Source organism: Notothenia coriiceps, unplaced genomic scaffold, assembly GCF_000735185.1.
Source record: "Notothenia coriiceps isolate Sejong01 unplaced genomic scaffold, NC01 NC01_scaffold00004052, whole genome shotgun sequence".
Lineage (NCBI taxonomy): Eukaryota > Metazoa > Chordata > Actinopteri > Perciformes > Nototheniidae > Notothenia > Notothenia coriiceps.
The window spans coordinates 538,506-553,824 of record NW_011336753.1 but is presented as its reverse complement, the minus strand read 5'-3'; the positions used below and the strand labels follow the sequence as shown (position 1 = coordinate 553,824).

General features: G+C 44.4%; 1 protein-coding gene across 1 annotated transcript in view; it reads right to left on the bottom strand.

Moving 5' to 3' along the window:
- map7d1a (MAP7 domain containing 1a) overlaps positions 1–15,319 on the bottom strand; it is a 46,390-nt gene that overhangs the window by 8,759 nt on the left and 22,312 nt on the right. Inside the window, exons 5-14 of the mRNA XM_010767096.1 lie at positions 11,976–12,133; positions 10,533–10,644; positions 8,646–8,750; positions 7,338–7,460; positions 5,951–6,096; positions 5,415–5,539; positions 4,390–4,628; positions 3,423–3,699; positions 2,470–2,650; positions 1,441–1,545 (exon numbers count right to left, since the gene is read on the bottom strand). Coding sequence (XP_010765398.1) covers positions 1,441–1,545; positions 2,470–2,650; positions 3,423–3,699; positions 4,390–4,628; positions 5,415–5,539; positions 5,951–6,096; positions 7,338–7,460; positions 8,646–8,750; positions 10,533–10,644; positions 11,976–12,133 — 1,571 coding nt within the window. The remainder of the gene's footprint in view (positions 1–1,440; positions 1,546–2,469; positions 2,651–3,422; positions 3,700–4,389; positions 4,629–5,414; positions 5,540–5,950; positions 6,097–7,337; positions 7,461–8,645; positions 8,751–10,532; positions 10,645–11,975; positions 12,134–15,319) is intronic.

Sequence of the window (15,319 nt, the reverse complement as noted above, 5' to 3'; positions counted from 1 at the left end):
CTCCTCCCTGATTGGTGGAGTTGGCCCAATAGCCGTAGCGCCACTTCTGTGACGTCATAGAAGTGTTCAAATCTGGATCAGTCTGTATCAGATCCGTTGGCAGCCCCTTTTTAGAAGATTTGGGTATGGAGGAAAAATAGAGAGGGTTGTGTTTTTCTGACACTTGGTGAGTTCCCTGGAACACCGGGGACACATATTCACGTATAAAAGATGTACACAAGTGCATTTTGCATGATAGGTCCCCTTTAAGTTGTCACAAATGTGATATTTTAGGTCAAGTGGACTGAGCACACACACCTTGCTTCACATTTCGTTGTGCATTGGCTTGTATTATCTATGCTTGAATTCAATGCACCAAGTAAAACCTGAGGCTCTTGTGTAGGTGGAGGGCTGTGTCAATAATTACGAGGCAGCACGTGTGTGTATTCAGCTGGAACAACAGCGTGAAGGTCCAGCAGTGAACAGTAGGAAGGAGGATTTTGCTTTTATCAAAAGCACAGTATGCAGGTCATTTGTATTCACAGAACACAGAAGTTTGCGACCCTCATCTGAGCACACAGTTAGCTTGGGACACCATAACTGCAGCTCATAAGTGAATCATTTTGTAGATCCAAGATGCATGGACAGCTCACATTCATGGCTTCGGCATCTAGTTGGGCTTCAAAACAGAGAACTAAAGGTTCTTCTTTGTCCAAAAATGTGCTGAGTTGCCTCTCAGGATACTTTAAACCACATGTGCCTGGTGATAACAAACTCGTTTTTTTTTTGTCGAGGCGATAATACGAGTGGGCTAGTCCGTTTTTCGTGGTAGCACAGTATGGAACAGTACAAAGCAGTCTTTTGGGGCAGAGGACACGCTGTTCCTGTGGGTTTATTCCAGCTCAGAGCCAGGCTCGGGTTGGCTGAGCTAGATCTGGCACGCCTCGATAAGAGCCGGCTCTCACATGAAGAGAAGATGAGGAGGGGGGGGAAAGAAAGGCTTAGGCCGCATGCAGAGGCCTTCTGGAGATGTGGGTGGCATACTTGAGTAGATGGTCATGAGTACATATCAGCACACATCCACACCCAGATGACTGGCACAGGGAGCTCTTCATTGTCATTAGTGTTTATATATAGCTCCATGCTCGACACACAGTCTAAGCTCTATTAAATCATGGCACGCAGACAACCATTCCAGCATGAGCCAGAAACATCATTCATCTCGGTTTCAGAGAAAGGCAGACTACAGAATGAACATACCCCAGAATATAATACCTCTGGTTACGTAATCCATTATTTAATAAGCTCTCCTTCTAATGGTGTGTTACTCTGAGAGCAGTAATGAGGCACTTTCCCCTAAAAGGTTCAAATGTTTGAAAGTTGCTTTTTTTTTTCTTTGCCATGGGTGACTTCAAAACCTTGCAGATAGACAATGATGGCAAGCCAGATGTGTTGCCCTACCTTTTTCCTCTCCAGCCTCTCCTGCTCCTCCTTCTGGAAGTGCTTCTCCCTCTCCAGACGCTGCTTCTCCGCCTCCTCCCGGGCTTTAGCTTCAGCCTCTTCTTTCTGAAGCACACAGGCGAGATTCCAACCACATTTTTAATGCCGGCAGAAGGGGGGGGAAAAAACTGCCTTTAACGTAACAAGGGTGTGGTTGCTCTCTGCAATTATTGTTTACAACCACAAGGGAGATAATTTCCTATACCTTCGAGCCAAAAGAGATCTATTTCCAACATTTACAGCCTGGTGAGGACAATTCAAAGCGAAACACAATACTTGAGCCTTTGCATAAGTATAATCAGATCATGTTTAACCACAAATGCTATTACTGTGAAAGACCACAAGGGGGTGGTAGATACCACAGAGATAAGACAGTGCCGGCGCTGATCATGTTACAGGATAAGCAAATGCTGTGATGAACGGCCTTTTTCAGTGGATATCAGTTTCTACTAATTAAGTATTAATCTCCTCTGTTTCCCCGGCAACACCAACACACAGAGTCAATATTGTTTATAATGGCTATTTGACAAACTGAGAAACACAAAGGGCCCTTTCTTTGAAGCTACCTGCTCATTAGTTCTGAGTAATATTTGCCCTTGAAGGAATACAACATCCCGCTGACGTAGAGAATACTGGACAGGAGCAGCCTGGTCTAAAAAGGTCAGAGTGAGGTGAGCAGCTGAACGGTAAACAAGTGACTCTTAAAAAAACGCCACTAACGTTGTTTGCCAAAGATAGCGGAGCGTATCATTCAGTGGTGTGATGGGCCTTGTAATGATGTAGAAGGGAATGTGTGTTGACCTTTACTCAAAAGGTGGTAATACATGTCATAGTAGTGCTTAATGGTGCTTGTCGCTTTAAGTATGGGCTTTACGTACTTGCATTTTCCTTCTTATCTGACTAACTAGACCACTGAACCAAGTTTACACCTCACTTACAATTTGTTTCCAGCTTTCTCTGCATGCTAAGTGTTGACAGTCAACTATATACCTGTTTCTGCAGACGCACGTTCTCCTCCTGCTCGGCTTTGGCCCTCTCCTCAGCCTCCTTCTCGTCCAGCAGCTGCTGAGCTTCGTCCCTCTTTCGCTGCTCCACGGCCATGGCGCGGGCCTCCTCCTCCCTGAGTCGATTCTCCTCTACCTCCCTCGCCATTCTCTCCTCTCTCAGGATCCTAAGGAATGTGGGCATAACGCTGAGGGAAAGTATTTTCCACTAGATCCTGAGCCAAACCCTTCGAATGGGGTAAACACTCAGAGAATGTAAATGATTCCATTGACGTGTACCGGTGACCTCTTTAGTTTACATCTCTGCTAAGTTGGCATTAAAGCAGAAGCCACCGGAGACCAAACCGTTTCCAGAGATGGAATCAATTGGAAGTAAGAGCGCCAACAACAGATCGCATCAGTTCTCAAGCTGTAAATAGGGACTTGCTGTGGTTACACTCAGCCAACAGGCTATCCAATTCTTCATGCTCTCACACATCACAGCCAGTATTGAGTGAGCTCTCATTCTGACATACGTGTGCTGTGTTAGTGCATGGAGCCTTCCTGTTTAGTTTTGCACACGTGTTTTCATTTTTACACGGGAAATACTTATATGTACTCAGTGTGGTTTGTTTGGTAGGATAAAAAAAAAGCTAAAGCCGAATATTCTACGCCAATAAATCTCTTTTACAAATATTTAGTTACAACCACAGCAAAGACCTTGGACAGCATTTGGCAAATGTGAATTTTAATAATGGTTATATAGTTAGTTTCTCAGAACTGTGGAGTGTAGTTAAGAGACCCAAACCGTAAGTGGGAACACAGCTTTGGAATTAAACCTAATGTAGGCCATAAAATGTCGTTTATCTTTTGCAAAGTGAAAGCCATTGAAAGAGATTTGACTATGCAAAGTCAGCACTGTGTTCAGTTGTGTTTGGAGTCATATTTAAACCCGCTGACCTCTCCTTCTCCTCCTGCTCGCGGCGCTCCTGCTCCTCCCTCTCCCTCTGCTTTCGGGCCTCTCTGCGTCTCTCGGCCAGGATGCGACCCGCCTCCTCTGCGTCGTTGGTGCCTGCCATGGGCTTGGGTGACGGAGAGGGTGAAGGCGATGACGTAGAGACAGACGGAGCAGAATGGAGCGGCTCCGGTGACGGTGAGGCTGCTGCGGTTGGAACTGGCGTGCCAGGCACATGGGGGGAGACAGAAGCTACTCTGATGGCAGGAACCACAGGGGAGCCTAAAACAGGGGGAAGTGATTGTTATACTCAGATCTTATGATGTGTAACCTAACCTAAGCTTTGATCCCATTCTTTATGCTTCCCTACAATTAATGACTTAAAAAATAAATATCATTATAAATAACACATGCAACCACAGCCTTCACTCTTCACATGCACTTCTGTCTCAAGCAACTGGAAATGGTAAACAGTCAGCCACAGCTTCAGCCTGGGTAATGACATAATGAGGCTGATTAGTGCAGCCTCTTAGTGTGTGAGAAGACACAGACCATGGAGCTGTGTGTGGCTCACTCATTATATCCTTTATATTCATGGCCTGCTTGATGATAGCCATCTTTTCCTAATGCTTCTTCAAAGAAAAATATAGATTTTCTCGAGGCTTGTTCACTTTTTCCATTAGATTTATTCTTCTGGCCAGCCACAGAAAGAGACCAAGTCAGACAATAAGGGTTAACAACAACAACAACAACAACAACAACAACAACAACAACAACAACAACCAGTTTCATTCACAAAGTACCTGAGCCATCATAAAGTACAACTATCTGAGCAGGGACTTTTAAACACTTAAAACTATCAAACAAATGAAATCAAAACACGGGTTTAGTTCCTGAGCATGAACAGAAAGCTGGTTGAGCTTTTTAATCTAATCAGTCAAATAACCGCCATCAAAACTCTTTTGTACTCACTCTTTCTGTGTTCAGGAGTAGAGGGCCTGCGAGGCTCCCTCACTCTCTCGAGGGCGACAGGAGAGGAGGTGCGGTGGTCTACCCTGGCAGGGGTCCTGGCTCTTTTGGGACGACTTTTAGGAGTCGACGGACTTCCACGTGTTGAGGGAGGCTTGGGAGAGGCAGCCGGGCTGGGTGAGCCGGCTCTGCCCTTAGGCGTGGCGGGGGATGAGGGTCTTGGTCTTGATAAAGGACTGGGACTGTAAGAATGATGGAAAATGTATCAACAGTTATTCTCATATGAATTGACACCGGGTTGGACGCATAAGTCCTCTAGATATGGGCTAAAAGGTTGTTTGACGCATGTCCTGGAGAAACATGACATCAGTACACGGGTTATTAGCAGCAAAGCTCTCAAAACATTGCGTCATCGTCCTTTAAGTGCATTCAGAGTCAGTAACCCAGCTATAGACTGGCCATCTAACACTTGGAGGGAAACATGTCCTTTACGCTGAAAGAGAGGTTTTTGTCCTCTAGCCCTTTCGCACTGAGGCCATTGACAGCTCTGACAAGCCAAAGGAACTTTTCTCTCCTCTGCCATCCCTTCTGTCATGGATGTCATTTAGTTCAGTGCCCTGGGGATAGGAGAGGAAGTGACCACTCGTCTTGGAATCCTTCACTCAAGGCCTTTGCTCAAACAGTGCATGAAATATGAAGTCATTATAATGCAGACGTAAACATGGCTGACCCCAGCTGTTGGACACAAACAAGCTGTGGGTCAGGGGGACGTAAGGTTAGCCTTGTTTACAACCGTTTGACTGTGTAAAATATTTAAAAAACACAATATCATTCATCTGATTATTAGAATGGTTTTAAGGCTATGCAAAGTCACCAGACATTTAAAAAAAAAATTCAAATAGTTGCAATTGATCTCACATTTTATTTACTGTACATGCAATTAAAAAAAAATGTGGATTGATTGCCAGATTTTAAACTGAAATGAACTACAAGCAAAGATGAATTGTATAAATAAACGGTATGTTTACCTTGGATCAGCTCGGTGTCTCATGCTTGGTAGAGACTGTCTCTTTTTAAGCACTTTACTGAGAGCACTTTTCTCCTTCTCATTCTCCCGTTCCTTGTCTTTCTTTTCTTTCTTGTTCTTATCCATCTGTATGACAAAAGGATGAACAAAAAAAAGGGTTAACACATTTTAATCTTTAAATGTGCATTTATGAAATACATGAAATTATTATAAAAAATCAAATAAGAGAAGATACTGTACACGTTAGGTTTTTATACACTGAGTACAGGAAAAGAGGAAGTCTGATCCGGGGCCATGTTTTACTTTCTTGGCAATAGTTTCTTAACAACAATCCAACAATCTCGCTGTTAAACTTTCAGTGGGATCCAGGTGAATAGTAAAACCACTCGTAGAAACATAATGTGCTGTTATAAATGTTATGACTGTTATGCTTTTAAACTGGAAAATGGCTTCCATTTCCCGAGACTCTTGATAGATAACAGCACTCTTGTAAGTCTGAATGAAACCACAGGGCAAAAGCTAGATAGGCAAACGTACAGGTGTGGAGCTCCGTCTGGGTTGGCGCTGGGTGATGTCGGGGGTGCTGGACGTCACTCTCCAGCGGTCGGAGCAGCGGTGGTGGGGCTGGTGGGCGCACAGGGTGAGGGGACTGGCTGAGGCCGAACGAGGGCAAAGAGGAGAGTCTGTGGAGCAGAATGATGTATAATTAAAGCTTGCTCACCTCCACATATGAGCTGTATTTAAACATTAAAGGTTCCCTTTTATACTGTTTTTCATCAATATATTATTGGTCTCAGATATATACAAAACATGTCTCTGAAGTATTTGACTCAAAATACCAAACAGATCATTGCAGCATCCCATAATCCCCTCTGTTTCAGCCCTGTTTCAAAAGTGCTGATTCTGTGTCTGTTACTTTAGATGAAAAGAAGGAGCCCTCCCCCACGCCCCTCTGGAGAGAGATTTGGTTAAAAAGACAAATTTGCGTGCTTTTTTGCTCTAGGAAGAGATTCAGGTGATAGGTGGGGGGGGGGGGTTTACCTTGGTTGGTGATTGCTACCGCCCCCACACACAGGCATGAAAAAAATCTTGAAAAATCTTGATGCTGGGCGTGTCTGAAGCTTGGCGGATTTTTTGCGAGCAACGCGACAACAACCAATCACATGATCTCCGCCCCCGACTACAAAGCAATAGCAATGTTAAAAACTAAGTAAACTGGAGATATAAACTCCCCCAAACGGGGCGAAAACTTACCAGTTTTCACCCCACTGTCTCTGCCACCTCCTCCATGCCTGGCTTCCTCCGGTTTTATTCCAGTAAATAAAAAAAAGTCTTCGGTCGTAAAGAACCGGGTGATTACTACCCGTAATATCTCGTTTTGGAATATGAGGAAATGAACTGCGGTCTGGCTCTCCCAGCTTGCACGCCGGTTTGATTGGCTAGCGCTTGTTACTGGCGATTTGCCATAAACGGGATTTGATTGGCTGATGCCAGCTTCGAAAGCATCGGGAGCATCAAAAGTTGAATATTGCTCAACTTTTGATGCTCACGATGCTTGCAAAGCCATGCTCCGCTCCCCACAATGCAGTTCGGCAAAGATTACAAATCTTCTACGTCACCCCATTCAAGTGAATGGGCGAAGCTCATGCCTGTGTGTGGACGGGCCGTAATGGTTACACAAGCCAAAAAATCATAATCATAAAGTGGCGAAAATCTGATCAGCTCATTTTCAGACAGGTTTTTATAGAAATGGATCAGGACAAAAAGAGAGAGAATCTTTTTTACTGAAACTTTCAGAATCTCTTTACACAGAGGGGACACATGTTGATGTAGAAGAGACACCAACAAGTTGATTTTGCATAATAGGTGACCTAACAGTAAGACAGCTATTAAGCTAATGTTCCTATCTTTTTGTTCAACTTACTACCATCTTTGCCGTTAGTGAGGACACTGGCAGCGCTGCGGCTCCTGGCGAGGAAAGACAGCGTTGGCGTCATCAGCCGGTCCACTATACTGCTCTCCCAGGGACTCAGTGCAAGGCTACGTGCTGCAGGTAGAAAGAAGATTGATAAATGTTTTTTAATACATCTCTTTACTTGAAGTCCTCTGTTCTGATCTATGCATATAACTCCTTCATTACCCAGACACAGTGATCAAGTCTTAATAATATCACCAAAATGAAGTGAAAAGAAATGGTTAATCCTGTTTTAGCTGATGCAGCAGTATATCTACAAGCCATAACGACCCAATCAATTACAAAAGAAACCCCAATAAGACATCTCAGCACCACCCAAACAGATTATAGGAGAGAGAAAGTGAGCGCAGTAAATGTGTCTACTATAACGTATTGTTGCCACCCAAGAGAGAAACTTATTCAACATGCTTGTCTAGACGCTGAGTCAGTTATTTATAACCACAGCCTTGAGCATGAGAGCAAGAGCAGTGGAGACTCATCAGTATTTATTTGGGGTATGAAGATCCCTCTCTGGCTTTAGGGTGTAGAATAAAGATGATTCCACAATGACATGGTGTGTCATTTCATTTGGGAAGAGAAGGGAAGCGACTATATTTCTCCAGCAGCACAGAGGAACAGTACCTGCTCCGGGGAGTTTTTAGAATACATTATTTCCTGAAAATGCTGACTCACTCACTGAATTTACTTTTTTCAAGTCCCCGAGTTTCTCCTTATTTGCAGGAGTACACTGTGACCTGGTTAACTTAAGAGCTGTACAAAAAAGAGCTGCACTCATCCGTAGCATGAAGAGAAGGTTGATTGAGAGAGGCAAATTTGAATCAAAGAAATGTGTCAACAAGGAATCACACCCACGTCCATAATATCAACTTATATAGCATTCAAGACAATATAAAAGACATGCCATAACCAGTTTGTTTGATGGAAATGAGCACAAAAGGATCCATTTGATTGCACAAAGACATGAAATGACCATAACCACACAATGAACCAACCAAACGATAGTCAAAAAGACAACAGGACAAAATACGAAAATTACACAAAACCCATAATGACCATGCATAACAAAAAAAACAACACGACCCAAATGAAAAAGAACTCAGAGGTTTGGGAAGGTGAAAATGGGTCAGCTGCCAACCATCAAGCACAGGAAGGGGAAGAACTGAAAGGACAATGATGGACGGGTTTCGGAGGTGTTGGCGTTGGCGGTGTGATGGACACATTAAACGGGAGGGAGGGCGTTCCAGATGTTTTTCTTACTTCTGCTGGGCGAGTTCCAGAGCGTGGCGGAGGACTTGGACAGTCGCTTGTTTATAACAGAGTCCACGTGTTTGGGCAGGTTGACCGTTGACAGTGAGCATCTGCCTAGGAAGCCAAGAGAGCGCCACACAGATGTTCACACATGGTTGAGAAGAAGAGGGGGGGGGGAACTTCTGTGGCCTCACGTGTTACGCTCGAATGATGCCTCTACAAACATACACCCACACACACTGTAATGGCAACAGTAATTGTAATGTGAGCTTTACAGAGCAACCCCCATTCAAGCACATTCCTGTGTGCTCACTGTGTGTGTAATAACTTCCACTGCACACGGTACACCATATGTTCTCTGCAGTTAGCCTTAAGGGGAAGTCAGGCATCTATGGCATAAAACGTGTCAGAGATTATTTCTAATGTTTCTAAAGGCCTCAAAAGCAGTGTTTTTTTAAAAGGGACAGTTCATCAAAAAACACACATTATCAGTTACTATTTTTGATATTTACAGAATAAACTCTATACTTTATGTATATAGAATTAACAATAACAAAGAGAATGGTTTTTTTTGCAACACCTTAAATACAACTGATGTCAATGTGGTTTAGATTTTGGTACCTGCAACTTTGGAAATGTTCCATTAAAATTCATTTCCATCGTTATCAGGAGTAACAAGGGCAACTTTGTTTTCAAAAATATTAGCTCATGTCAATTTAAGAGATCTGAGCACACCAAGCAACATTTGATGTATTATAGCTTTTATGTCATTTGTGGGAAATGATCCTTTAAGGTTCTTTTCAAACTCCCACTTGAAACATTAACAAAGACCTTTACCTACTTCACAAAAACACTCATTCCCAAAAACATATCCATCACACTAAAGAGAACGTTTTATGTCCACCTTTCTAAGCTATCAAGCACTAGGGAAAATAAAACTCGAAATAACCATAACAACCAAACCAGTCATTGGAAAATGAAACTCATTTGATGGTGGGGGATGTAAGCTGGCAAAACCTTGAACCCTCGAGAGCATCCTTGTGCAATACTTGCATCTATCCCAATGATATAACCCTTTAATACACTGCAATCAAATGAACACTCTTCTTTTTCCAAATGTCGTCAGACGTGATTCAGAGAGCATCACTGTAATGGAGGTTTTGTATTAAAGCATTAACCCATCGCTTTTTCCATGTCTCCATTTAAACAGACAATAAGGCAGTATGCTCTTTTCGGGAACTGAACATTTCCTAAATAACATCCAGAGGTCTAAAACTATTTCATCACACGCTTGTTTACTTTCATCATCCCACGGACGGCCTGCTGGTGAGGGAGGGAGGGAGGGAGGCAGAGAAAGTTTGATTAGAGTGTCAATAATTCCCCTGGCATATGGCAGAGGAGATTACGTGACACAAAGTAGAAGTCAGGACTCTTCAGACTTAGCGCTTCAAGTCGGGGGGGGATGGCACAAAGGGCAGAAGCATCCATCAAGCTTAACTGTTAAAACATATTTTCTACAGGATTACCTCACCTCTGCAGTCACTGAATTATTAGACAACATATTCAATTTGCTGCTCCAACCATGCTTACTGCAACTGATGCAATAAAGCAGCTCAATATGTTTTTCACTTTATGCGATCAATAGTGAAGTAATGTTTAAGTAGCTACTAGCTTGCTAGGAAAGAGCTGTGGCAGCCAGACTATGGTGCCTTAAGGCAGAGGAGTGTGACTGGACAAATAATAGCCCAACAGACAGATTAGGTGTACGTTAAAAAATCCTACATTGCAGCGATACCAGCAGGATAACTTCCATCCACTGCCTCACATTAGCTAAATGTGTCAGTTGTTATTCAGTGATTAAAAGCATGTCCTCCAGGTATCTTTCAGTGTACTCACTTTCTTTCTGGCTGGAGTTCTGGCTCAGCGCTCCGGCCCAGGACCATCTCTGCTGGCGGATTTCTGCCCACGTCTTCTTGGTTGACCTGTGGATGGCCGCTTCATAGCGCTCCTGGAAAAGACACGGAGACAGATATCAGTTATTTGAAATGTCTAAAGCATCAAAGGCAAGTGGGAGGAACAGCTTATCCTTCATCTTATAAAAGCCTGGATTCAAGCACCCAGTTTGGCTTATTAGGTGTCCTTGAATTGAAGTCCTCTCATCTGCTACTGACCCTGATCCGCACCCATTCCAGTGAGGGATGGCATTGAAATGACACCTCTGGGCATGGGCGTAATTTCCACTGGGGACAGGAGGGACATGTCCCCCCCACTTTTCAAAATCCCGTTTGTGTCCCCCGATGACCACTTACGCAAGTGGTCATCGTCACGGAGGAGCATCTGTGTGTGTGTGTGGCAGGAGCGCATTTTGTGTGAGAGAGAGAGAGACAGAGAGAGACAGGGAGATAGAGAGACAGAGAAAGAGACAGAGAGAGAGAGAGAGAGAGAGAGAGAGAGTTACGGGGGTTGTTGTTAGCATCTGGTGCTAGCTCGGAGATTAGATTATGAAGCTGTTTCAACAATAAGGAGAGGGAGAGCTCTCTCCTGTCAGACTGAGAGGCTGAGATAACATCAGCTCAGGGAGGTAAAGTACTCGCTGAGTGATTATATTGTAAACTTTAGTCTAAGTTATCTCAGTGGGTCTCAAACGGTTTGGTCTAAACAAATATTTCCATCTATTTAATATAGTTGTTCAAAATAAGTTAAAAAATAATTCCATATGTCATCAAAAAATAAAACCAGCAGTTTGAAAGGGGAGTGATTAGTAAAATATGCATAAATAAAAAGAAAGAAGCAATCTAGGTAAGCATACATGATAGGAGAGAGGAGTCATTCAATGATGTGTTATTGGTTGTGAGCACTGATTCAATGGTTTGTGGAGTAATTGAAACTTATATACATGTTCTGGTTGATAGTGAGTGTGAGAGAGCTGTGTATCGCATAGATCTACTTCATTTGTGCACAGATTGATGCTTGTAACTTCGAATTGTAAAGAAGACAGATCGTACGGGGGGTGCATGCCCCCGACACCCCTACTAGGATGTCGAGTCGTCAACAAGATAGAAACAGGTTCATGGATAGATAAGTTGCCACACTCATGTATATACACGTACACCTTGGTTTCTTGAGTTAGGTTAACGACGCGCATAGTCCTCATATATATTTGTAGAAAGGCAGGAAATGGAATTAAATCGAACAATGTTCATTGCGGAGGACCCCCTGTTTGCGTCCCCGCACTTCTCAACGAAATTACAGCCCTTGCCTCTGGGTATCAATTATCACCATTATACAACCAAGGCTGGATAGAAATGATTATATTTCAATGAATTGGTGTAAACTTACTTTATTCTTCTCAGTTTTTTTTCTGTCTTCCTCCAGGGCGGCCGTCGTTTTTCCGCTTTGATCCGTTGTTCCTCGAGCCTTCCTGGCGCTCTCAGCTGGCTGGTCCCTCAGCGGCCGGGCCTCTCCTCCTTCTCCAGCCACGGGCTCATTTTTAGCAGCTAAGAATGGGCAGAAAAAGGTGTCAGGAGAGTACATTTGGTCAAAGCGCGGCTGGACAAAGAGCGCCGACCTGTCTCTCTAGACCCTGTCTTTTCAGAAGTAGCGTAGGTATAGCACACAATCTCTTTGAAGGGGTGAAACAGATTGACTTGCAAAAGAGCAGTGTGAGATTCTGGTGAAAGCAGCTGTTGAGAGTGAGGTGGTTTCAAGACCAGTCCAGTGTGAAGGCTTGGGCAGAATTTACCAAAGAGTCAAGTCATCTAAAGCTTTTCTTTTGATCAAATAGTGTCGCCCTTTCACCTGAATCTCACTTTGTGTTGGGAAAAAATGAAATTCAATTACATGAGTCTCCACAGAAACTGCAATGAAGCCAAGTGTGATAGATATCAGCACTTCTGTCAAGTGGCATTTTATACCCCTCGACTAATCGCTCAGGCCTGCCGGGGTCAGTTCAAAAACCAAACCGTGGTGAGTATGAAATCGTCCTGTTGGCCCTGAGCCATTCAAAGAAGGCGTGAAAGGAGGCTTCTGCATTGGTCGGGTTTGTCGTATCAGCAACTCAGCGTTTATTTGGTTTTTGAGGTGCGTCTTGGGGTTAGGGTTTACTAGCTCAAAGCTCTTATAAACGTGTGTCTCAGGAAGAATGAGCTTCCTGCCTCGTATAAGTAGGCTGTGGTGTTGATTGCTGTTATATTGTTGCTCTATTGTGTCTTATCGTGTATGCTACATAGAGATCGTGTGTGTATTTTTTTCAGTTGTAGTTGAATCGTGTGTTATCGGGATGGCATTTGTCAGTTACGCTGTGATGGTCGGTACGTAGTTTGGGTTTGATTGCTCTTGATGGATAGTGTTGTACTCAGATTCCGTTGGGGCTTTATGCTGAGAAGTGTGTGGGGTGGGGTGATAGTTTCTGGATGTTTTTGCTGTAGTATTTGGTCTGTGATACCTTTGCAGGCGTATATATATAACTTTTTGCTCTGGCAGTGCGTTAGCTGCCAGCTGAATCGCTGGAGCTAATGGCCTCAATGAGTGTAGTTCTTGCTGCTTTGTTCCTCCTGGTGTTGGTGAGGTGGGATCGAGAGAGGAGAAGGAGCGCGCAGGCGAGAAGGAGTGAGGTGTTGCGCAAAGCGCACCGCGCACGCTGGCCAGCGAAAGACCGAGCGGAAGACGGCGCGCGGCGCGCCGCGCGCGGCGGCGGCGCTCAGATAAGAGCGCGTCCAGGTAGAATGGTAAGTGCGGCGAGCGCCGATCTCGGAAGATGCGGGCGACGCGTCAGCGGAAAGGTCCAAGAAAAGGTGCTTGGGCAGGAGAGGGCTGGAGAGAGAAGCGGTCGCCTCCGGTGCAGGGCTGATTGTTCAGGGGGTGGTTGCGTGTGAGTAAAGAAAGATGGGAGTGTGTACAAGAGCAGGCTGCAGAAGCCTGCGTACGCGCTTCTTTGAATGGCTCGGCAGGGACAGCAGGACGATTGTCCATGATCAAAGTGTTGGTAGAAAGCTGACACGGAGGCTTGATGAGGAGAAGGTAAGGTGCCACTTTCAGAAGTGCGGCGAAGAGTGCGGGCGAGCAGTTTGAGAAGCGAGGAGAAGGCTATGTTTTCCAGAAACACAAAGTAGGATTCGAGGGGAAGGGCGACAAGTGGAAAAGACGAGAAAGCGGAGACGGCCGGTGAAGTCTGAAGCGCAGAACTGAGGGGTCTGAAACCCGCAACCTCGCGAAAAGATGCTTGTCAACAGGAGGCGCGAGCGAGGCGGGGTAATCACATGGTTCACAGCCGGCAGAGAAGGGGTGCGGTAGACGACATAGTTTGAAAAAGAGGGTGTAGAGAGACAGGCGGCTTCCGTGTCCAGCGCGCTTGTTGACCAAATGTGAGCTCTCTCTGACACCTTTGGCTGCCCCGCATCTTAGCTGCTAAAAGAGCGCAGGGGCTGTGTGACGTGTATGTAAGGAGAAGAGCCCCGGCAGTGCGGGGAGAGGTCATCGAGCGCCGCCTGGAGGCATAAGAGGAAAACAACGGATCAAAGCGGAAAAACGACGGACCGCCCTGTAGGCAGAGACAGAAACGGAAAGAAACTGAGAAGAATAAAGTAAGTTATACACAATTATTGAATATAAATCATTAGGTCTTAAGACATTTGTGAAAGGGTGAGTGTGTTGAGGTAAGGGTGTTCGGAACGGATGGTGTTCGAGATACCCGAGTAGTGGTGTTGTAGGACGCCATTCAGGGCCTCCGCAATGAAACATATGTTCGTTGATTTAATGCCATGTCCTACCTCCGCACTTATATACGAGGTGCAAGTTCAGTACGTGAAAGGACTCTCGATAGGTGGCGGTGTTATCTATGAGTATGTTAATCGCTCAATCTCCAAGAAAGAAGAGGGTGTGAGTGGACTGAATAATACATGAAGGGTGCGAGTTGAGCCAGAAAACAGGGTGATAATAGTTCGTGAAACCTTCTATTGACGATCGTATATGGCGTGCGCTCACGAGACAAAGCACCTGCCCCCCATGCCGCCAGGATATTTGTTTCTTTGATGAAATTGAGAAAGTATATCAAAGCATCCTATTATTGGGATGATGGACATGACACTGATGATTATGGATACAGCTCTCTTCAAAACATATGCATATATGCACACTCGACACTGAATCGCCTCGAATTCATGATTCTCAATACTCCCGCTGTACCCATTAGAATATGTCCACAGTTCATTCAAAGCATCTAAAACCAATTGATACATCTTACTCCTTGCTACCTATGGATCATGTCTCATCTGTGTCCCTCGTGTCTGTCGCCTTTTGCGTAATGTGCTCTATTATGCTTTATAAGTTAACTATCGGTGCCGCTTGTAAACTGATGTTAGTTAGTGTATGGCTATTGATCGAGTTGCGCAAGAAATTACGTTTTTAATTATTTCTGAACATCTCTGACTAACTTAAAATAAGATGGACAATATACTTTGTTGTAGCCAAATACCATTGTTGAGACCGCACTGATGTATAAAACTTGAAATTAAAGTGTTCAAAAATAATAAGAACATCAACTCAAGGAGTCGCTTCCATGGAACACGCATGAGTGTCATGTCTCATCTCAGCCCTCTGCCAGTACGGCAGAGGAGCAGGACTCCCCTTCGTCGCTTATGTGGGAAACCTATGCTGTAATTAATTCTTGTCATCTTCAAACAGTC